Raw genomic sequence first — 24,777 nt, 5'->3', positions numbered from 1 at the left:
ATATCTCTCATACAAGTTTTTAAAGGACAAATCACGTCTATATTCCCTAACCAATTTTTTAAATACAAACACTAAATTATGTATTTATTAATTCACTTTCTGCTTTAATTGAGCTTAAGCTTTCCGTGTAAATAAAGTTTCATAACTGTAATATGTTTAAGCTAAAATCCAAACGATCCATGAAGTACATGCAGTCCTATAAATACTGTATGTGTGATGGGAGGGGAGTAGTTATGAGAAATGCTCTTCACAGAATAAATTAAGCTGTAATGTTCCTGAAGAGTCTGATAAACACTGACCCTAGAACAATGTCACAAAACAGACTTCTCCAATAACAAACAACATCAATAAGGTTTTCAGGAAAACTGAAACTCTTGTACGTATTAATGCAATGGGTGCTGTCAGTCAAGCAAGAGCATTGCTGTATTCTAGTATAACACACACCACTGGGAAATTGTTTATAATGATAATCCAGAAGAGTGAAACACAATCAGAGTTTAATACTTGTTGTTATGGAGAAGCAACAAACAGGCCATGAGACAAACACACAGCCCTAAAACCTGCTGAGACAAACTTTTGACCTAGATGTACTTACACACACACACACACACACACACACACACACACACACGCACAAGCTTACGAGGACAACATAGGTGTTTGAAGCTCAAAGAAACTCACACTGACGTCATGTGAAACCTCAGACTCTGTAGTGTTGTGTTTGTCTGATATCTACAGAATATTAAAGAGTATAAAGACTTGAATAACAGACAATGTGAAATAGAAAGTATCCTGTTCTTGTTTTGATTATGTTTTTATCAAGGTTAGATTTTTTTGTATTAGCAAGTTAAATTTAGCAGAGAAGATAGAACATTCCCATTAAGATCTCTCAAACACTACCTGGCTAGCTTTTATACTGAGTCAGCGTTAGTGCAGTAATCAAAACACAGAGCAGTACATTTGCATTAAGGGCGAGACAGACATCCTGAAGACTCTTATCTAGTATAAGAGTTTGAAATATAGAAATACAAAGAAACACAAAAGCTGTCATGAGAGATCTCAAGATAAACAACCTTGCAACTGGGCAACAATGCAAATTCCAGATGACGGTTCACTCGCTTTGCATCTTTTCTTTTTTCCTCAATCCTAAATAATTTTTATTCTTACTTAGTCAAGATTGCTTTCTTTATAGCTATTTTTATAGTGATTTGTGTGTATGTATTGTAATATTATCTCCTGATTTGGGCATTTGCATGTTCTTCATGTGCTTGGTGGATTTCCTCAGGGCTCTCCTACATTCTAACGATAGGTGTTATAGTCTGATTGGCAAATTGCCTGTAGTCAATAATTTAGTGTGTGGGCTAATTGTTGATTCCATTCAATTCGATTTTGGGGCACTGTAATTTTCTAATAGATTCAATAGCACTAATGTTAATTTTTTTTTTTTTTTTACAGATTATGAGGTATAAGAATTTTGTAAAGGTACCTAATAAGCATTAAAAAGCTGTGTAACTTGTATTTTTAAACTTAATGTCTAGTACAAATCAAGTATATTTTTTCCAGTTAATTTTCTGCTGCACACTCCAGTCCAGTAGGTGGTAGTATTGCATGAACTGCTTGAAATCTTAAAAGAGGAAGAAGCGATATTTTCCTAAAATGTATTCTCAAAAGATACAAGTAGTTTGTACTTTCTGAAAAAGCTGTGGTATATTTTTAGGACATTCATCAATTTGAGTTTATTACTAATAAATAATTTGTTTGAAAACTGATCTATTAATTCAATTAATTGAGTTGACCCGCGAAATTAAATTGCATTACAGTCAATTAGGTCGCACAGCTGTGGTGTACTTGTGCCCTGTGATGGTTTGGACCTTCTGATTGGCTGCAGATTTTGTGATTTTTTTTCTCACTGTGATTTTGTGCCTACCATATGACATTTGATCTATCTATCAGTTTGATCTATGTATGATTTATGCATTTAAATTCCCTGCCAGTTTCAACTACGTACACACTCACCCTTGGCATACCACTGTCTGAAACATACTATTATAGAATTATTAGTGTGAACAAAGTATTTTTTGCCCTTTAACTCAATAACAATGTTTTTAGCATACTGTAGCTCTGTAGTTTAAACAGTACCCAAAATAGTGCTGCACAATTAATCACATCTAAATCGAAAGCGCAGTATGGACCTGTGCAGTTATTTAAATGCAAAAGGCTGAAATTTATTACAGGAAACAGAGGTGATGCTTATCAGCAGGCAAGGCAGACTACCGTTTGGGCTCAAGGGCTGACAAAAAAACGTATTTCTTATTTATAAGATAATGTGGATGAATTCTGGTTGGAGAGGCCCCATGCACCTTTTTGCTTATGGTCCCAAGGTGGCCGTAGAATTGCCTCTGAAGAGTAATATATGCATAGTCAAGAATTTATGTAGAATTTGTCAATAATTTATGTTTTTTTTTTTTTTTTTATTATTTTGAGTTGGACTGTTTGGTCTGTGTATGCCTCTAATTGAAGTGGAAGATAATGTGAACTATGCACAATACTATTTCGATATAACTGGAACCGGTCAAACATTAGAAGTTAACTATTTTAAAATTAGACTTTGTAGGTTCAGTGTAGACTTACTGACCTCAGAGAGACACCATCTGTGATCTAGAGTCAGACAAACTGGCTGATTTTATTAGCTTGAATGTAAACTCCTCGCTCACTGCACATTACTTAAAGCAGAGACACAGCATGGGAGATCCAGCTTACAACACTATTAGACTGAGTGATTGCACACACGCCCCTCACGCTGGGGGCTCACAGCTGATCAGAGACACCTGTCACACACCACAGCACACACACTTCATCCTCAAAGCGGGTTATGCCAGGGATTACCAGGGGCTCCTGACTTTCACATTAAACATCAAGCCGCCGCCGCTCCATTCACCCTCTTTCTTTTAATTTTATTTCTCCTGTAGATAAACTTGACTCACACCATGTCTCACAGCTCAGACACCGAAACACACTCTTTTTGGAATAAATAGACCACCAACGTTGTTTGATCTTTGAAAGCTTTGCTCATATGCTCTTATGATGCACTTCTAAAACCTTGGTGCAGGTGGGTGCCGTGTCAGCTCTGACCAAAACCATGTGTGCAGCCATAAATCGCCCCTCCTCTCTGAGACCCCTTAGCCAACTGCTAGTCTGGCTTGGGCCTGTCCTCCCAAAATACCCTCACAAAGACACCCATCATAAATAAACAATACTCGCCCACTATATTTAACAAGAACTTAAAATAGGGAGAGCGAGGACTGGGCGAAATACCTTTGAAGTCGCTACATTGGGACAAATGTTATGTTTTATGGAGGTTTGTTTAGGATTACAGTTTGGCTATTGAACTGGACATCTTTTATTATTATTTTTTTTGTTTATAATGAAAACCTGCTGAAGGTCAGTTGTCCATTGTGAGTTTAAAGGATTTCAGTCAATCAGGTCATGGTGAAGGTCAAGTAGTACTACAGAATTTTAAGGACTTGATCTCTATTCTGTCCTTACCACAATGACACAGTAAAACCCTGAAAGCCAGACACTCTTAAATGAAATTTGAGGGTCATTTGATTTCTCTGTAATAAATGCAGGAATATCACTTAAAGTGCTATATATATATAACTCTCCTGATCCAGCTCAAAATGTAATAACCTAATACACACTTTATCAAGTGTATCTGGAATCACAGTGCTAAGGATGTTATACTTCAGTTATGTCCATGCATCACTTTCAGAAATAATGGTACCAAACTGTACTCTTCTTTGTCACAGAGATGTATTTAGGATCTGTAATATATATGTTTCACCTTACTATGTTTTTCTTAGTAAGCTAAATAATGGTGTAACCTTTTCAGGTAATAGATACTGTTCACACTTAAGACATTCAAAGAGAAGTAAAGTTTGGGGTTTGTTTTCAGAGTTTCTGGAAGATCTTGTAGGACATTTCTTGGGTTTATCACTCACAGAAGAATTTTAGTGCCTCGAGGAACCTTGTTCCAAAAGTTGTGCACTTACTTCATTGTGATCATGCCATGCTTCCAGTAAAGGGACAAGCTCCTCTGGGTTCTTGAGAAGCACTGTGCGGTCCCTGATGCCAGATTTGTTCTTTTGGTCCTCCTGTCCAGGTCTGAAGCCTGTCCGGTTCACCACAGAGCTGTGGTAGATAAGAAACACAGCGAGCCCCACCAGCACAAGCGGAGCTGTGCGCCATGTGCGCTTCAGCGTCCCGACCCCCAGGATCCGGCGCAGCAGCATCCCGATGCCCAGACACATGGGGTACCATGGATGGGACGGTGTTAGAGTCGCTCTTGCATCCTTCTATCTATAAGATCACCGATGCGCTCAGGATGGTGGGGACAGGGCAGGCAGACGGTTTAGGAAACCATCAAACTTTCAGAGCTGCAGTCAAACTTTCTGTGGAGAAGGAAAAAGAAATCTAATCGCCAAAGGCAAAGCGCGCTGTTCAACAGCCAGGCCACATCGTCACGCAGTGTGGAACAGCCTGCAGGGTGGACATGGCGAGCTTGTGGGGGGAAACGGGTAAAAAGCGCTCTTTCTTCTGTTTCCCCAGGAGCTGCCGAGTAACGGAACTCCAGCACCGCCTCTCTCTCTCTCTCTCTCTCTGATCCAAAACTGCGCTCCTGAGCTCCGGCCAAAACAAAACGGCAGGAAAAGTAAAGACCAGGATTAAACGCGGGTCCACAATCTCTCAGTGCGACTGTAAAACTTATTCCATGAGCAGAAAAGCGAGATCAGATGTCGTTTTCCTCTGCTGCGCTGTGGAGCTTCCACCTGGTTTGCGTTATTGGAGAGAGAGAGAGAGAGAGAGAGAGTAAACAGTTACTTCCTCTCTGCACGAAGCTCCCGTTACTGCTTTCAGAACAGAAGGGATCCTGTACATACAGGGGCAAACTGAAGCAACCCAGAGTGCGTTCTAAAGCGGAATAACGGTTTTCCTACTCTCTCGCTCGCGCGCACACACACACATACACGCACGCGCGCACACACATGCACATCTCTCAAGATGAAAGATTCAAACAGTGGCAACTAGAACAAATTTTCTTTTTTTCGTTTTTTTTTTTGGGGGGGGGGGGGGGGCGCCAAAAAAATTATAATTAAACTTTTAATAGTCGCCTGTAAATAGCCAGAAAAGTGCTGGAAAAGCACCGGGTGTAAGCTCGGCCGTGATCACTTGACTGCTGCTTAATTAGAAGATCAGGTCGATCTGGTCCAAGCTCTTTAACTTTTTTTCTTTCTTCGTCCGATTGCCTTGTGAAGAAGTATTTTAGCAATGAAATCACAGAATTTATCTGACTTTCACGTCAATCACTATACAGTACATATTGTACTAATTAATCTGCTGACCGTTAATAAGACTCGATGAGAATGGTCCAATCACATGAGCCCAAATATTTAAAAACAATATTGATTCGCTAAGAACAGAAGAGGGAGGCTTCAGGGCGCACAGTGCTGGATGATTTGAAAAAATCCAATTAGAGCTCAGCCTCAAATCACATGCTTTTCAAAAATTTACGTGCCCACGTTTTTTTTTTTTTTAATTAATTATATCAAGAAATGCAGCAGAATATTGTAACTAAATGAAAGTACAAGACATTTAATAAAAGTAAAATATTAAGTGACATCATTTGTGAACATTGTAGAAAAAAGCATTTATACATAATAATAATAATAAGAAGAATAATAATAGAAGTAATAACAGTGATCAGTGCGTGTTTGTTCGCATATGCGTTGTGTATGTGTGTGTGTGTGTGTGTGTGTGATGTGAGGTTTAAACCATTTTAGTGTTCGTTCGTTGAATCTCGTTTATCAAATTGAGCGAATCTTTTTGTGAGTCATTTAGTTCATTTCGGTCAAATGTTGCATTTTTAATAAACAAACCCCCAACACGTCAACATACACACATTTTGGCTATAGTTCCAGTAATATAAATATTACAATGCAATATATATTATATTATAATAAACAGAATGAGTAGCTCACCGTCATATCTTCTAGTCTGAGTCGTTCGTTCTTTTGAATCTATCGCACTGCAAACCGTTCATGGGAGTCACGTGACAAAAGAACGAACGACTCGGAGTAGAAGAGTCACTGAGAAAGAATCGCTCAATTCGGTTTCAACGGTTTGCGATGATTTGCGCATGCGCGCCCAATAGAAAATGAACTAATCACTCTCCGAGACTACTCGTTCTTCTGAGTCCCGTTAAAGATTCGTTTAAAAAGAACGAATCGTTCATGATTCTCTAATTTATTGAGAACAGATTGGCACAGTCTCCTCTCTCAGGGGGGGTCAGCTCTGTCTGTGTCACCCCGTCTCTACAGACAGACGGTGCTCACTGAGTCTGTACTTCATCAGGGTGTTTCTTAGCTTTGGGTCAGTCACTGTGCTCAGATAGTCTGCCACGCTGTACTGTCTGTTTAGGGCCAGATATCATAACGCTGCATCTTACTCTGCAGTTTTGTTTTGTGTTTCCCAGTAGCTTAAATAGTTACTTTTTAGTGTTTGATTTATTCTAATTGTTTTTCCTAATTTTGTGGATTTGGTCTGATCCTGAGTCTTTATGTCAGTATGTTGGCGTGTGATGGTGGTGTGTTGGCGTGTGATGATGGTGTGTTGGCGTGTGATGACAGTGCCTGGAGTGTCATGGTGATGCGTTGGTGTGTCACGGTGGTGTGTTAGCGTTTGATGGTGGTGTGCTGCTGTTTGATAGTGGTGTGTGTGCATGTGACAGTGATGTGTTGGCGTGTGACGGTGGTGTGTTGGTGTGTGATGGCGGTGTGTGGCCTTTGTGTGGTGGAGCAGTGACTCAGGACCAGCTGAACACTTTTGGTAGTACAGAACTGCAGAGCTTAATCTCTCTCTCTTTCTCTCTCTCTTTCACACACACACACACACACAGCAATAGGGTGAATCAGCTACTGTAATTTTCAACAGTTTTTGATAAATTCCCATAAAACCACCTGAAGCCCTGAAGTCTTCTTTTAGTGTTACTTTTATATGTACTGTAGTTATGGAGTTCGGCTTTATTACTATAAATAAAATTGTTTCCAAGTAAAACACTTCGGAGGCCTAAGCCTTTACTCACTCTAAGAACATGTTAAGGTCAAATGACAGTCAGTGATGATGAAAAAAAGGAAGCAAGACATTCATCGTCTATATCTTGCATACACAGTCGAAGGTTGCAGAGGTAGGGTACACCACCCTGTAAAGCGTGCCAATCCATTGCAGGGCACGCACGCACACTACAAGCAATTTGAGAACACCAATTAATCTAATCTGCAAGTCTTTGGACTGTGGGCGGAAACCCACCAAGCATGGACAACAAACTCCACGCACACAGACCCGAGGCAGAAATCAAGCCCTCGACCCTGAAGGTGTTAGACCACAGAGCTAACTACTACTTCATTGTGCCACTCGAGGCTGGACAATTTTAGCTAAATTCTCACACACTCATTTATACACTACAGTTCAATTCAATTTTATTTTATTTGTATAGCGCTTTTAACTATTGACATTGTCACGAAGCAGCTTTACACAATCAAAAGAATAATTTAAGTTTGTATGGGATGTGAACGTGTATAAATCAAAATGATAAGACTGTTCCTAATGAGCAAGCCGGCAACAGTGGCAAAGAAAAACTCCCTGAGATAGTAATAGGAAGAAACCTTGAGAGGAACCAGACTCAACAGGAAACCCATCATCATTTGGGTGAAACAAATAGCAGGGCTTTGGGAACACCAGTCAGCCTAATCTGCATGTTTTTGGACTGTGAGAGAAAACCAGAGTATGATGATATGTTAATATTATATTAACATAATATACAGCATACTATTTTTCTTTTCCTGACTCTGTATATTAGCCTAAATCTATACACATACAGTGGTGTGAAAAACTATTTGCCCCCTTCCTGATTTCTTATTCTTTTGCATGTTTGTCACACAAAATGTTTTTGATCATCAAACACATTTAACTATTAGTCAAAGATAACACAAGTAAACACAAAATGCAGTTTTTAAATGATGGTTTTTATTATTTAGGGAGAAAAAAAAAATCCAAACCTACATGGACCTGTGTGAAAAAGTAATTGCCCCCTGAACCTAATTACTGGTTGGGCCACCCTTAGCCGCAATAACTGCAATCAAGCATTTGCGATAACTTGCAACGAGTCTTTTACAGCGCTCTGGAGGAATTTTGGCCCACTCATCTTTGCAGAATTGTTGTAATTCAGCTTTATTTGAGGGTTTTCTAGCATGAACCGCCTTTTTAAGGTCATGCCACAACATCTCAATAGGATTCAGGTCAGGACTTTGACTAGACCACTCCAAAGTCTTCATTTTGTTTTTCTTCAGCCATTCAGAGGTGGATTTGCTGGTGTGTTTTGGGTCATTGTCCTGCTGCAGCACCCAAGATCGCTTCAGCTTGAGTTGATGAACAGATGGGCGGACATTTTTCTTTAGGATTTTTTGGTAGACAGTAGAATTCATGGTTCCATCTATCACAGCAAGCCTTCCAGGTCCTGAAGCAACAAAACAACCCCAGACCATCACACTACCACCACCATATTTTACTGTTGGTATGATGTTCTTTTTCTGAAATGCTGTGTTACTTTTACGCCAGATGTAACGGGACCAAAAAGTTCAACTTTTGTCTCGTCGGTCCACAAGGTATTTTCCCCAAAGTCTTGGCAATCATTGAGATGTTTTTTAGCAAAATTGAGACGAGCCTTAATGTTCTTTTTGCTTAAAAGTGGTTTGCGCCTTGGAAATCTGCCATGCAGGCCGTTTTTGCCCAGTCTCTTTCTTATGGTGGAGTCGTGAACACTGACCTTAATTGAGGCAAGTGAGGCCTGCAGTTCTTTAGATGTTGTCCTGGGGTCTTTTGTGGCCTCTCGGATGAGTTGTCTCTGCGCTTTTGGGGTAATTTTGGTCGGCCGGCCACTCCTGGGAAAGTTCACCACTGTTCCATGTTTTTGCCATTTGTGGATAATGGCTCTCACTGTGGTTCGCTGGAGTCCCAAAGCTTTAGAAATGGCTTTATAACCTTTACCAGACTGATAGATCTCAATTACCTTTGTTCTCATTTGTTCCTGAATTTCTTTGGATCTTGGCATGATGTTTAGATTTTGAGGTGCTTTTGGTCTACTTCTCTGTGTCAGGTAGCTCCTATTTAAGTGATTTCTTGATTGACACAGGTGTGGCAGTAATAAGGCCTGGGGGTGACTACAGAAATTGAACTCAGGTGTGATAAACCACAGTTAAGTTATTTTTTAACAAGGAGGGCAATCACTTTTTCACACAGGGCCATGTAGATTTGGAGTTTTTTTTCTCCCTTAATAACGTAAACCTTTATTTACAAACTGCATTTTGTGTTCAATTATGTTATCTTTGACCAATAGTTAACGGTTTTTGATGAGCAGAAACATTTAAGTGTGACAAACATGCAAAAGAATAAGAAATCAGGAAAACATCAAATAGTTTTTCACACCACTGTAGCTCTTGTGGAACCACCAGTAGTCTACTGCATAGGATCAGGCTTGTCTCTATAACATATTCTCTTTAATATGTTAGTGACAAAACTGTGTATGTGTAATATGACAGGGGAGCACAACATCATAGTAACTCAAGCTTTTAGGGCACCTGGGAGACCAGAAAAATGCTGCTTCCACTTCAGAAAAATAAAGCTGAATTATTTCTCGATTCATCTGATGCATGTGATTGTCTCTCAGAGGTATTTCCCATTAAACGTAAAGTGTATTGATCAAACATTTCGATTTTAAGTGAGACATTTAATATAATGCAACATCATACACATTATTGGTGTTATACTATATATTATTGGTTTAGGTTCAGTCCACTTATCACCAAAAAGATTAAATCAGAATATGACATGATTAACCTTGCAGGCTCTGGAACAAGTGACTTATGTTTTTAATCTTTGATCCACCCATCCTGGTAATCAGCAATCAATCAAAAGGATTGTTTCATGTAAAAAGAATAAATAAATAATCGGTGCCCGCTGGGACCAAGCTAAAGCTGGGCAGAATTGCAGGATTGCCAGGAATGCAGAGGATTTCAAGGATCAGAGCACAAACACTGATTCAGATTTTAGATACGCAGCAAACCTCTTCCCATTAAGAAGGAAGGTACTATGTACTGTAAGTTTAAGTACACAAGGTCGTACAAATCTGGCAATGGCAGACTTAGGTTGTTGCATTGTGCCCTTCACCATTAATCAAGCATTCCTTCGAAAGAATTGACCTTGTCAGGCTATTAGGAGACACTGAATGTGGGGAGCGCTGCTGTGTAACTCAAACTAACATAACAACGATACCTGGAAACTCTCTCACTCACACTTTCTTTATACAACTTATCACAGCTGCAGGAAGCCTGGCAGCCATCCTCAGGGGATGAGGCTGGATACACCCCAAACGAAGTGCCAATCCAAACTGGAAACAATAATTAGCCTACCATGCATGTCTTTGCACTGTGGGAGGAAACCCGCCCGCTCCGTGCTATCTGATCGAGGCACGACTCTTATGTCATGCACTCTACATGAACTACATGTATATGAACTACTAGGCATTTAACTGACTTGTACCAGCATTTACCATGAATAATTAAATGATCTATTTAAAGGATTTAAAGACACTCTGAAAAACTTGGTTTGTTCGTGATGACCCTCGGAATTTAGAAAAAGCCTGTCTGCGGTACAAGAGGTACTGCAGACCCCCCACAAGATTTTCCTGTGTTTTAATTATCTTATTAGGGCAAGGAAAAATTTAGGAGGAGGAAAATTAATTCATTTATCATTTATACCACTTATCCTGTGCACAGGGTCACTGGGTCCTGGAACCTATCCCAGAAGAGGTGGGGTAAACTGTGGACAGGGTGCCAATACATCGTAGGGCACACACACTGAAGGCAATTTGGGAATGCCAATTAAACTAACCTGCATGTCTTTGGACTCTGGGAGGAAACCAACCAAGTGCAGGGAGAACATGTAAACTCCACTCACACAGACCCTGGCGGTCCGAGGCCACAATGCTAACCACTATGCCACCTTGCCGCACAGAAGGAAACATCTTTAACCAAATAATAAAAATTAGTATGTTCTTGGCCAGAAAAAAAACTCGGATTAAAACGGAAGAATTTGCTACATTCCCAGCTGTGTTACTGGGGCACTCGACTAAGAAAAAGTGCGCATAACCCTTTGAGGTCACACGAGACAGAAAAGTTGACTGAGGTTAGACAATAAGTATAACTTTGAATTTATCACCTTAACCTTTTTAAAATTGTAGGTCAACTCACCTCAGTCCCTTATGAAGGCCACCTGGCGAAGTTACTGAAAATATAGTGGCCAGGTTGCAAAAGAAGCTTAGCAGCATATTTTCTCTTTTACCCAGTCCTATTAAACCTAACAGACTTCTACTGGGATGTGTGGGCATCACCTGCAGATAGACAGAGCAAGTGATGCCAACAGGCAACACATAATGCTTTCCACCTCTGGCTTACTGGCAAGTTTATTTATTGGGGTTTTCTTCTGTTGCCAGAGGGAAGCGCAAAGCTGTGCATTGGAAAACAGTGTGCACGTGTGTAGTCACTAGCTTGTTGGAAAAACAAAAGGATGGAATGTAATGTGGGGGAAAAAAAGAACTCACTACTGAGACTCATAGCCTGCTTCACATCCTTAACATTAGATTTTTTTAAATGCAAGAAACATGAAAAAAGTGGATTTTTACCTTTTACTTCCTTATACACAGCATGACTAAAAAAAAGTTGCAAACTAGGATTTTATTCGATCATCTTTAGTTTTGAGTATGGTGTGCAATGTGACAACTAGTTCATGTATAAAAATGATTCCTCATACATTTTTGTGTCCTGGAATGTGCCTGTGTCATCAGGAAAGAACACCACCATAGGATGTGATAACCTGTTGTTTCAGTACATTCAGGTCATCAGCAGACTTCATTTTTGAGCATAGACCTGAAAAACTGATACAAGCCCAGAGCATAACACTGCCTCCAGAAGCTTGTAAAGTGCCTATTATATGCAGTACAGGGCATTTAGTGTTTTACCTGCTCTCAACAGACCTGAATCCACTCACTAGCTCATTACTGAACCCTGCATGAGCATCAATTCACGAGCTTCCCTTCTTACCCTGATGAACTAATCCACCCTGGAATAGGCTCAATCTGGACTCATGAGACCACATGACAGTTTTCTATTCAATCCGTCCAATCTTTATGCTCCCTAGCAAATTGAAGCTTTTAATTGATTAGTCTCACTAACAAGCGGGTTTCTTAAGGTCACACATCTGTTTAATCCCAGTCCTGTGAGTTTCCAATTGTGTGCACAAGAAATTTTTTTACTTTTACTATTAAACCCACCTGTGGTTTCTACTGTTGAATTTCTACAATGCAACTATTTTTGGCCAGGCAGTGCAACCGCTGTGCCAAAGTACTGTCAGAAAAGAAAAGAAAAAAAAAAAAAAAAAAAACCTCCTTGTACTCACATAACCTTAATAAAAAAAGGAATGAAATATACTAAGCAGAAAAAGCATCCTTTAAACACAGGGAATAGCAAAATTATTGATCGTTTTATTTTTTTTCGCCCCATCAGGAAACTTTAAGTCACCAATTCAGTGCAGGCCAGACTACACATTCACACACATCATGTACACATCACATCATAACACACACACACACACACACACACACACACAAACAAAATCACTGTGTTCTTTCTTATAGTACACCTGGCAGCACCTGGCTTTAATGGCCCAGCCAAAATAGTATGCTTATCTGCAAGTGTGCAAATTTTTTATTTTTTTATAAAATACATTTGTTTTCATTTGTGCATTCTACTGAATGACATCCTGACTAATATGTAAAGAAATGCACTCTTACAGATAAGCACAAATTCCTTGTGTGATGTCTTGGGTGATATGAGGTTTCATTCCCAAGTGAAGCACATTTCAATATACCTACTGCAGCGCATCTCATATTTCTGGTCATGAAGTGCAGCGGTACAGGGCATTTAGTGTTTTACCTGCTCCCAACAGACCTGAATCCACTCACTAGCTCATTACTGAACCCTGCATGAGTTTAAAAATGTGCATTTTAGAGCAGGGAAAACACTAAATCAGCAGTGCAGGGGGAACTCCAGGGCTTGGATTGAAAGCCCCTGGTGTACTAAACACACAAATACTTCCAGAAAACACCAGTATCTTCAGTGCCATCTCATTCAGAGGCATCGTGCGCGTCATGTGATTTTCCAGGGGTCCAAAGTTTACATTTCCATTTGTTTCGTCTCTGCAAATATGGATTAATAGGAGTGAGATGCACCAATTTGTGCTGGAGGTTACGACCCTTACCATCACGCATGGCAAGCTGAGGAATGTCTGAGAGTTGAACGCATATTAACAACCCTCCCCTACACCGATCAGGACTTTACTCGAAGTTAAAAATTAAAGGTCCCGTCTCGTCTTACATTTACACACAGTTTCCTTAAAAGATAATTTTCACATTTTACAAACTGGAAATCACATTGAAGACTTCTCCCGCACAGTTTTTCATTCTTTCTCTCTCTTTTTTTTTTTTTGTACGAGGAGAACAGGGGTAGAATCAGGCAGTGAGAATGGGTTGAGAGTTTTTTGGGGTCAGCTCTGGCGTGATGAATGTTTATTTATGCCTGCTTCCTCTCCTCTTCATGGCTGCAGTACACTGTGGGCAATACCACTTTCCTTTGGGTGCCTCAGTCAAGCCCACACAGCCGTAGTGGAACCATTCGATGGGACACTGCAGAGACAAGAAATTCTTCAGATTAACAGGCTGTACCATCCCTAGCTTTCTACACAACGTCTGAGGTAAGGAGCTTACTTTTGGTTGACTGATAAATGAGCCATAATACTTATTTTAACCGCTGTGCCAAAGAACTGTCGGAAAAGTAAAAAGCTTATTTGTGTACTCATACGTTGGCCAAAGGGGGAGGAAAGAAATGAAGTGTATTGAGCAGCATTTACATCAGTACAGATGTAATTATCAGAACCTTTATCTTAATGTTAACGATTGCTAGGCTTAAACAGAGCTATATTTGGATTATATATGGATTATATTTTCCTTATCATTTCATGATTTATGACAACACTGACATCCCTCATTTACGGAAGTTAAATATCATATATACTTCATTGTACTTTAACAACACAAGCTGATATTCCTTACAAGTCTGTCTTGTTTCCACCATTATCATGGCTTATAAACAAATGACTAAACAGCCACCTAAATAAACCGCCACCACAATTGTTAGCTATCTGGCATGTAAGGTCTATCATTCTAGAAAATATTATGACTTGAACCATTTGAACAATGTTGATTCACTTTCCCATACTGAACGTGTGACACAGGTTCCATTTGCACACACAACATGACAAAGAGCACACTCTAATCCATCCACGTGCATTTTATATATATATATATATAAAAGCCAGTGTGACCAGGCTGTGCTAATAAAAAGACACATCAGTGAAGGAAGTGTACTTACATCCTGGTTATCACAGCCAACCATCTCACCATAAGACACCTGCAAACAGAGAAAGACATTTTATGCACAGAGACAAAGATGAAAGACATATAGATAAAGAAAGTAAGAGAGATGCAGACAGACAGGGTACCAGGTGTTGTTTTGGTATAAAACATGGTTTTGTAATCCATTTTTAATACAAAGACATTCTGGGAGCCGCTACATACACTCACACGCGCACATGCATACACTCGCTTACATAAACTCTCTAAGGAGAAAAAAAGAAGAATAAAATAAATCACTGACTAAATAACTAACCAATCTGTATACAGTAGCACTTTAAGGCTTTGTGGTTTGTGCTCGATGTAGACATCACATTCACTTCATAAAAATATTCACCAAAAGGAGTACCTAAGAAATAACACTGTGCACGAGGGTGTGGGCTGTGATGGAATTTTGGAAAATATCCAGTCAGTGATACTGATATTTCCACTAAACTAAAACAACAAGTGAGACTGATAAACAGTGTGGTATGTGTAGGTCGGCATTTCAAATATGAAGCTTAACAAAAACATGATGTTCTTTTTAAATGTGAATGTAAAATTACCACCAATTACTAAAGCAGTAAATTTGCTTCAGCAGACTGCAATAATCTCAAAATGGCACAATGATACACAGTGACACTTACAGAATTAACCTACATGACAAAGGATCTCTTCCAAACAAGATAGGCATAAATTTAATATATTTTTCTTGGAATAATTAGAGTGCAATAATATGCTTTAGGTTTTCTAGACTGCATCTTTTACACTCTACTGGTGTTCACATTAGATTTTCTTAAAGAGCTAGAGTTTTGCCATCCATACAAGAAAACTGTTTAACACAGGTTTATAGAATAGTGCGCTCATTATAACATTATCTTTTCATAGTAATTCGATCAGATAGTTTTAGGTTATGCATAGCAGATGCGGTACAAAACCTAAAGCTATTTAAACAGTTAGAAAAATGATATATAAACACACAATTGTTTAAAATAGTCCTAACCTAACCACTATTTATTTCTACACACTGAAGAATATGATACTGAATACAATTAAATAAATAAGGAAAGTTAAACCTTTGTAGAACTTATTAACTACTGCCTCTCGCTTCCTCATGAGACCCTAAATGAGCTCGCTTTTAATAAAATGAGTGATAATCCGAGTAAATTCATTTAGAGAGTAAAAATTAACCAATTCCTATACAAAGCTGGTACTAAATATAAATCATAAATACGAAATTCCTAAAATACAAGGGGCATTCAAGTCAAACCGGAAACTTCTGATTGTGTAGAATAAAACACCACAATCATGAAAGTTAAAAACTACCTCTATTTCTATAGCTAAAATCCTGCTTTACTAACGCATAACTTGTCCTAGTGCTTGGATACCATCAAGGTAGAAAGTTCGTTCAGTGCTTTGGAGCCATAATCAGACTGCTCTGGCCTCCCAGGAACTCCTTTCACTGTCCTACTGTGAATGTAAATGTCTGGGCCTTGTGGCCTTCTTTAAAATGTTTTCACCGTTCAAATGTTTTATTGCAACTAATGGTTTTATTACTGTGGAGACATAAAGTCTTATGTTCATCGGTTCACCTTAATGCGCACGGAATTTCATCACAAGTCCCGGTTTGACTTGACAACCTCTCGAATATTGACCCTAAATTAATTTATAAGCTCATTTTATTTACTGACTATTTATTTTACACCTTGGTCAGACCTTAAAGTTTAGGCCTTAATTATGAAGTTATTTAAACAAAAAACTGACAGTGCACATAGACACCTAATAAAAAATAAAATAAAATAAAAAAAAAGCATTCGGGACCGATATTCTTAACAGGTAGCTTCTTAGCTTTTGGCACGAGTTCACTTTATCCTATTTCGACCACAAGCCCAAAGCCATTACTCAAACTCTAGACTAAACACTGCCCAGACTAAACCATACAAATGCTACTACAAGGGCTTTCTGGTTTACAGGCAGGTGATCTTTCGAGTGGTTGTGGTATTATTATTATTAAAATGTGCCCGAATTCCTATAAAACCAGCCGTTACTGTGAAGCCCTGGAACAATTCTGTAATGAACTGGGCTCATTTACTAAACGTGTCAGCAACAATGAAGGGAAGTGTATGCACACCTGGTTGCAAATGCAGTAGCGGGGCTCGTTGGGGTCATAAGTCCAGTCCACTTGGCCACTGCTGTCACTCTCAGGTAACACAGCCGTCTGCTGGGCCAGCTCATGAGCCAGAGCCGAGGAGGAGGAACAGGAAGACAGGGAAGAAGAGGACGAGGATGACGAGGACTGATGGTTGGAAGACTTGTTGTTGTTTCTGCACACACAGGACAATGAGGAGAAAGATGCATTAAACATATACATATATATATATATGCTTTACAATACATGTATAGTAAATGTCAGTCAGTCAGTAAAATATATAGCTTCCTGATTAAAAAAAAACAACAACTCAAAATTCTGGTTCTGAATTCACAAAAAAAATCAAAACCAAATTCCTAATCAGATAGTATTATATTTAACCTTGACAACAATTAACCCAGTACAAACCTGTGTAGAACACCTAAAATAAAACGACTGCTAAAGTATAACAAACGTACTTTAGCTCATAACACTTAATGACCATGATGCGTTTTGTGTAACATTATGCGATTTGGACCTTGTGTAAACACCACCTTATATACACTTATCAAACCTGTATGAGTTACTGCAGTGTAATTTAGTTTCACAAAATCTTTGACCTCACTGCTGCCATCACCAGCCCTGATTTTGCTGCACTGGGGAAACATGATGCACGTCATAGTCGTCATCTTTGTCTTTCAGCTGTTCCCTTTCAGGGGTCGCCACAGCGAATCATCTGCCTCTATCTTACTCCATCCTCTTCCCTCACCCCAACTTACTTCATGTCCTCTCTCACAGCATCCATAAATCTCCTCTTTGGTCTTCCTCTAGACCTCCTGCCTGGCAGTTGCAGCCTCAGCATCTTTTTACCAATATGCTCACAATCTCTCCTCTAAACATGTCCAAACCACCTCAATCTGGCCTCTCTGACTTTATCTCTAAAACATCTAACATGAGTTGTCCCTCCTTCTTGATCCGAACAATCCTTGTCACTCCCAAAGAGAACCTCAACATCTTCAGCTATGATACCTCCAACTCTGCCTCCTGTCTTTTCTTCAGTGCACTGTCTCTAAGCCGTAGAGCATCGCTGGTCTCACCACCGTCCTGTACACCTTTCCTTACATTCTCGCTGATACTCTTTTGTCCCATAACACACCTGACACTTTTCTCCACCCATTCCAACCTGCCTGTACCCGCCTCTTCACCTCGTTTCTCTCTGTTGCTCTGGACCGTTAACCCTAAGTACTTAAAGTAATATTTTAAAAACAAATTTAACAGCTAACACTACAACACTCAAAAAACATGTGATCGCTCTGTATGAGAGATATAAGATGCGTTCCCTGTGTGTAGGAAGCTGTTGGGTTCACCATGTCTAGGTATGTCTGTGCATGCATTCTCTACAGGTGCAGGTGACTGAACTAACAGGGCTGTATTTTAACAGCTAAGAAGTGTTATAAATTTGGTTGTTAAAAGTCTCAACTTTCCTTATTGTTTACTTTCAGAATCCACAGACTTGTGGTTGCTAGTGGCCAAAAAAGTGCAATGTCCAAAAGAGCATATTAAAATAGTTCAGTTCTACTATTCTAGTTTCTTAGAATGGAAATCATAAAAAAAGAACACAACTCTTACGTAGATTATTATTAATTTACAGCTTTTCTTATAAAGTGTCAATTTGTACTCGTAAGGGAAAATTAATGAATATATTGTAGTTTAATAATTTACAAAGAAGTATATTCTGTTCTGTTTTTAAATACACAAATTCTATCAGAAAATAAATTGTTCTATATAGTCTAACAAATCTAACTAGGTTATAAGGTTGGATATATAATATAGGTTACCTACTTTTTAGCAAAAAGAGTGTTCGCGCGCAGACATGCATGTCTTCAATGGGAACAATGTTTTTAAGTGTGAGACTCTTACTTGCTCTTCCGTCCTGCGCGGGAGTCTGAGCTGTTGCTGGTGGTCAGGTTCTGTGTGAGAGTGGACGCCAGAGTCGAGGACATGTAGCCAGAAGATTCTCTGCTCGAAGCAAAGTCTCGAGCCAGGATGTCGTTCTTAATGGCCTCATAGGAAGCCTTCATACTCGACGTCCTCCTGCCCTCCTTCATCTGCAATGCAAGACCACACACACCCCAAAAGCAGGTGTAATTTTTTATATAATACCCTGTATTACATAGATAAATCCTGAACGTAGAAATTTATACAAACTTACAGTTTAAAACAGAACATTTTAACATTTAGTCATAGAAAATGAGGAATTGTTGAAAGCCATCACTTTGAGGACAGATGCTTTCGTTAACAAACATTTTTATATTATATTATACGGCTTTATTTTACACTTAACTTTCCTACATTAAACAACAATAGTTCAAATGAATATCGTCCAATAAGCAATTCAAAGGTTGCATTAGCATTTCCAAATTTTATTACAATAAACACTAACAGCGAATTTCATTTTGACAGGTAGGGACTGCGCACATACTGAAACAATACAGATGCTGCAGGTGGAAAAAAGAATGATTTGAAGTGGGAAAGGAAGGAATGAGGTGTTTGGTTGTGGTGCGGTTTGGTTGTACCTGTGCTGTGGCCTGCACTGCCTGAGCGGCAGCCATACTGATGGCCCCTGCACCGGCTGCTGGACCCATTGGCAGAGAGCTCAGGTTGTAGGAGGACAGAGATTGAGAGGAGTTCACATTATACACATTGTTGGACGACGAGGATGTGTTGTTTACTCTGCAGCCTGTCAAACACAGACACACACTTAAGCAAAATGACTAAGAGGATTAATTTTAATAGCTTGAAGTGCACAATTTGTCCACACAAACGGGGTATGCATTTATATTTTGTGTGTGTTTTTACCCGGCGTGTTCTCTTTGGTGGCATCTGATGTGAGTGTCGAGAGCAGAGCTTCGGATTTAAACTTCTTCTCTGGCACATGCTCAGTAGTGTGGTGAGTTGGCGCGCTGTACTTCCTCTCTGACAAGTAGACGTGCACACACACATTAAAGACAAACAGATGATAGACTACACAGCACAAGAGCATGTCAGCTGGAAAGACAGCAGTGGTGCTTCTTACTTTCTCCAGCGACGTGTGAGTGAACGTGATGGTTATTGACAGGTTGTGAAGGACTGTCCATTTCCAGCGATCCTGCAGTAAAAAGAAAAAGGAATTATTGAAAAACAATTTGATGAATAATAAGCACGCAAATGCAAACACAAACCAATTTAGACTGAAGGAGCAGAGTGGAATATGTAAAGCCATTTACTGCCTTCAAGCCAAATTTGCAGTTTAAATACTGATAAGATTTTGCTTTCCTCCAAAAATCCCTCAGGTGAAACTATATGCAATACGCATTGCTAGGACACAGAAAATAGCAGTCTCAAAGAGCTGACCAGTCCCATGATTTAGTTGCCTGGAAACCTAATGGACTAGGCTAACGAGTGCCATGAGCTAATGTAGCGTAATAACACACGTCAAGTGTATTCATACAGACTAATGGAAACAAATGAGTTCATAAACTTTATCCTTTTTTTTAACAAGATATCTAATGTAGCAATGTGTTGAACCATGGTACTCTTCTCCCCACGTGCAACAAATAAGTTAATATTCGGGTGCGTCTACTGTTTTTATTTTTTTTCTCAGGTTAAAATATAGCCTAGCCGCAAGCAAAAAGGAGAATTATTTTATTATTATTATTTTCCAATAGTATTGAAAATATCTGCCATCTATCCAAAAAAATATTTTAAAAAAAAGCTACCATTTAACAGATCCTTCCAGGTTCAGGAGGGGGTATTGTTTTATCCATTTATCTAACGATCTATTCAAAAAAACTATACTGTACTACTGTAAAAGTAGGTTTTAATTTATGTTTTCAAAGCTTGCTCTGTCAAGTATGAATTTTCTCTAAATAAATAAATAAATAAATAAATAGACTAACAGCCTGGATACAGAATCTGCTTGCCGCTCATGCCTCCCATTTATAAAGCTACTCAACTTCGAAACTAGCAAACACAGAATGATTATTGCTTCCTGTAGATGGGTCGCTTCCCAGCAAAAACTTTTATTAGATTACTGTGACTCTATAGAGCTAAACTGAAAATGGCAAAGGTTCAAATAAAACACTGCAAATGAGAAAGTGTTCTATGCATGCAGACTTTCTTACATCTGTCTGTTACTTACGTCTTTCCAGGATCTCTGTAATGCCTGCGTTGTCCGCTTCAAGCTCCATTTTGAATTTTGCAAGCTCCTGATCCAACTTCCGCAAATGCCGATCCACCTGATGACAGAAAACACTCTTAAGTCAACATCAGAACATGTTTTAATATCAAGCAACATTGTAATGTTTTGGCTCTAAATTCAGAAAGAAAGAAATCCGCTAGATGTGAAATCCAATTCCTTCCTAACCACTATTACACTGGGTGGTAGGGAATGACTACCACCCAGTGGTGAATCAGGTGTAATGCAGTATAAACCTTCATTCACTCACCAGATCATAGATTTGATTGGCTAACTGGACTTTTTCATCTGCATCTTCCAACGCTTTATAATAGTCCTGAGAGAAAGCAAATCAGAAAAGCCATTCCTGTTAAACCATTCCATAGGAAAAAGTTGTAAAAGATACACAAGAAATTATATTTATAAAAATGGTGTATCTGTGTAAAAACAAACAAACAAAAAATAAACTGCAGCAAAACTAAACAGAACAAAAGAATGAATGTAAACTGAGCGCACAAATTCATCCTCAGAATTGTAAATAAAGCCAGCTGCTTTGGGACTAAAGAGTTATTTCTACCAGATGTTTTATTGGCGCTTGGTAAAAAATTGCATCTTTTGTCCTCTACCTTCTTAATAACCTCCATCTGCTCCTCCCTCCATTCAGGTTTGTTCTTCTTAGCGTTGGAAAAAAACTCATTAACTCGCTGCTCCAGCTGGTCCATAGCATCTGTAAAGAACAAACAGTGTAATGTACTGATCAGATACTGAGACACCTTTGCGTTTCTACTGACCTGTTACTGTGTTAGTGTCACTTTTTTAAACAGTGATTTAATCACTGTGGCCTTTCCGACATTTCTGTAGATTTTTTTACTCTATTAAGCTGCTAATTTCAGCCTTTGTTATTACCTTTGTGTCCACAGGACACAGCTGCACTGAAACTCCTATGAGTGTTTAAACTGCTACAGCACACTGCTACCTTTGGTGTATCTTCGATCCTTTTTTAAAACGTTTTACTACACAACAAAAAATATGGCATTACGGACCACAACAAACCCTTCTGGGCAACGCAGTATTCTGTACTGCCATTCCACTTATACGCGTGGTTTTCTTTTCTTAGCATGCTGTCTTTCATCACAGTCAGTCTCTGTTTCATGCTCATAAGAACAATGTGATAAATATTGATAGCATAGGAGTTCATAAGATTGTGTAGAAAAGTCTTATCAGAAATTGTTTCAAGAGTAGATAACTCACAGACAAGACACAAGATACAAAGATTTCATCTTAAAATTTCCCCAGCCAGCTTCTGTGTTTAACAGGTTGGGTAATATTGTTTTATTTTTAGACTATGTTGTCATACTGTGAAAATTTCACTACTACTACTGACAAAACTCATTACTGCTAATAGCTCTGTTCTGAGATGAGTCTCGTCTCATGCAGTGAGAAGATGCTATTAGACTAGATCGGTAAACAGTAATAAGATGCGTTACACAATACACATTTGGATTATGGCCATAAAATTACTCAACATGTGACTGCGAATTATCTCCTTTACGTAAAGGTTGTCAAATGTGCAGCCCACAGGAAAGGACCAGCCAAATAAAGACCCTTATCCTGCTCAGTTGATATCGGACTCTACATAAGAATATACTTTCCTATGCAGAAGTCTTAGATAAACTATGCTTTTTGGTACAAACCTTCATATAGATTCTTTTATTTGTTTGTTAGTTTTCTATTTTTTTTTACTTTATTTATTGAGTCAGTACGAAAACATTCCTGATTTTCAAACATTAGACATATTCTTTAATCAAAGTTAAAGAAAAATAATAGTCTTGCAGAAAAAAAAAGCTTATCATACAAGCAATCACTTTTCAGAGAAAGCGAAAAAAAGCTGCTGGGTTTTGCATGCAAAAAAGAAGTTTGTCACAGACAAACTGTGAATGGTTCTGCAGGATGCTCGGTAAAACTCGGCAGCTAATTTCCTTATAAAACTGCACAAATTAAATCTGAGACACCGAATACTGACTTAACCGTTAATTACTATTTACCTACTACATACATATATTTATTTACACTGTCCACACCCCCCTTCTTCTTTTTTTGTTTGAAGTTATCCCTGCTCTATAGCATTTATTTGGAAATGGCCAAGACTTATGCACAGTACTGCATGTACTACTCTGTAGTACATTTTATGCAATTACACAGTCATAATAAGTGTTACTTTTATGCAGTGTTTTTTTTTTTGCACGTTTAATACTTTCTTTGCACAATTATTACTATTTGCACTGTTGTCACTTTGTCAGAAAAACAACTGCACATAAATGTTGCACTTATTAGTAGTATTGTTTATTTATGCCCATTTTTAAACTTGTGACTTATATGCGTTATTTATATATTTTGTAGTTTTTTAGTAGTTTTTGTACATTGGTCAGCTCTCACTTCACCCTCGTGCCTACTGACTATGCAAGATAAACAATGTGCAATCACATCTACAAACCTGTCTTTGGTTTAGTCTATTTCTGCTGGATATCTGAAATTTCCTCCAGGATCAAATATCTATCTATCTAATCTTTAACGCAGCTCGTGTATCAGGACACAATGTAGAGAAGGAGGTGTGAATACTTATGCATGGCATGACATTTTAAAAATATATAAAAGTGTAAAGAGTGTGTTTTGTGTGATATGAGTTGTAAGATAATTTAATAATGCATTCATAATTCTGCTTTCGGGTGCTGATGAATAAACACGATATGGTCGATCACTGAACTGAGCTGTTATTTTTTAAATTATTATTATTTATTTTATTAATCACTTGATAAAGTGTCCCTACAATAAGTTTGACAGCCCGGACTTAAGGCACTTTCCGCGCATCCTGGTTTTAAAATGATCCATGCAACTACACGTGACTTTAAACGCTACACTTTAACTTTATCTCACATCACAAAATGTCCAGAAAATAAAACACACGACTTTATCTGTGATAAACATCTACATCGTGTTGACTTTTCTCTGAAGTTCAGTGTGTAGTTTTAGCCCACTTGACAGTCGCGCAGGGTCTTACTCTGCACTTGCAGGTCCATCTCGCGCATTTCCGTAAACCTGTCGCGGAGATCCATGGGTAGCTGCTCGATCACTGCCAGAGAGAAGAAAAAGCAAAATGACGGACTAGCCTAGCAGGCTAACAGCTGCGCACCATTATCACCGAAACACGAGCCCGAGAGGCAAATAAACCCCCTCGTTCAGTCACGGGAAAATAAAACCGCGCGTATACTTACTTTCGAGATAGTCCTCTAAGTACAGCATTTTGGCAAAAACGGTGTTTTTCAGGGTTTTGCAGAAAGCGTTGTAATCGTCAATATGGCGCCGACGGTCGCTGAACGCTGAAGAGAAAAAAGCAACTGTTTAAAGGGAGGGACGCGACGACAACGCCGTGCTCGCTCATTGGCTGTCGATAACATGCGCGGAAATTACGTAATTACGTAAGATCAGTGGGATTTGTAGTTAGTTCTTAACTGTTGTAACTACAGTTGTATCTTGCATTAACCAAAAATGTGATATATTTATATGAGAGCAAGAAGTCAGCCAAAACAATGTATACACACTTCAGGAAAAGAATAAATATAAATGTAAATAATGTAAATCCTGTGTAATTAATATCTAATACAACCAAAATATTAAGGTTCTAAACATTATGTATAAAATTGTTCAGAACCTAAACACACACATACACATAGACACACACAGACTAATATTACTTTATATATTAATAATATTTGCATTTTCACACGTTTCAGGTTACAATTACACTTTGCCCATTCT

General features: G+C 38.7%; 2 protein-coding genes across 4 annotated transcripts in view; both read right to left on the bottom strand.

Moving 5' to 3' along the window:
• Positions 1–4,910, bottom strand: part of cped1 (cadherin-like and PC-esterase domain containing 1) — a 71,318-nt gene extending 66,408 nt beyond the window's left edge. Inside the window, exon 1 of one of the 3 annotated variants that reach the window (XM_053508716.1) lies at positions 4,053–4,910. In XM_053508716.1, the coding sequence (XP_053364691.1) occupies positions 4,053–4,310 (258 nt within the window). In that variant the 5' untranslated portion in view covers positions 4,311–4,910. The remainder of the gene's footprint in view (positions 1–4,052) is intronic. The other 2 variants (XM_053508715.1, XM_053508714.1) reach the window with 2 other exon arrangements.
• Positions 4,911–12,632: 7,722 nt separating this feature from the next.
• Positions 12,633–24,389, bottom strand: ing3 (inhibitor of growth family, member 3). Its single transcript, XM_053508957.1, has 12 exons — positions 24,234–24,389; positions 24,020–24,091; positions 21,588–21,688; positions 21,233–21,298; positions 20,926–21,022; positions 19,822–19,893; positions 19,605–19,721; positions 19,322–19,485; positions 18,666–18,853; positions 16,749–16,941; positions 14,598–14,636; positions 12,633–13,852 (listed from the first exon to the last, which is right to left on the bottom strand). Exons 1-12 carry the CDS (start codon positions 24,259–24,261, stop codon positions 13,736–13,738), a joined length of 1,254 nt encoding a protein of 417 aa, XP_053364932.1. The 5' UTR covers positions 24,262–24,389; the 3' UTR covers positions 12,633–13,735.
• Between the last annotated feature and the right edge of the window lie 388 nt (positions 24,390–24,777).

The sequence above is a fragment of the Clarias gariepinus genome, chromosome 12 (genome assembly GCF_024256425.1).
Source record: "Clarias gariepinus isolate MV-2021 ecotype Netherlands chromosome 12, CGAR_prim_01v2, whole genome shotgun sequence".
In the NCBI taxonomy this organism is placed as follows: Eukaryota; Metazoa; Chordata; class Actinopteri; order Siluriformes; family Clariidae; genus Clarias; species Clarias gariepinus.
The sequence above is the reverse complement of the archived record's forward strand: the minus strand, read 5'-3'. Positions and strand labels throughout refer to the sequence as shown.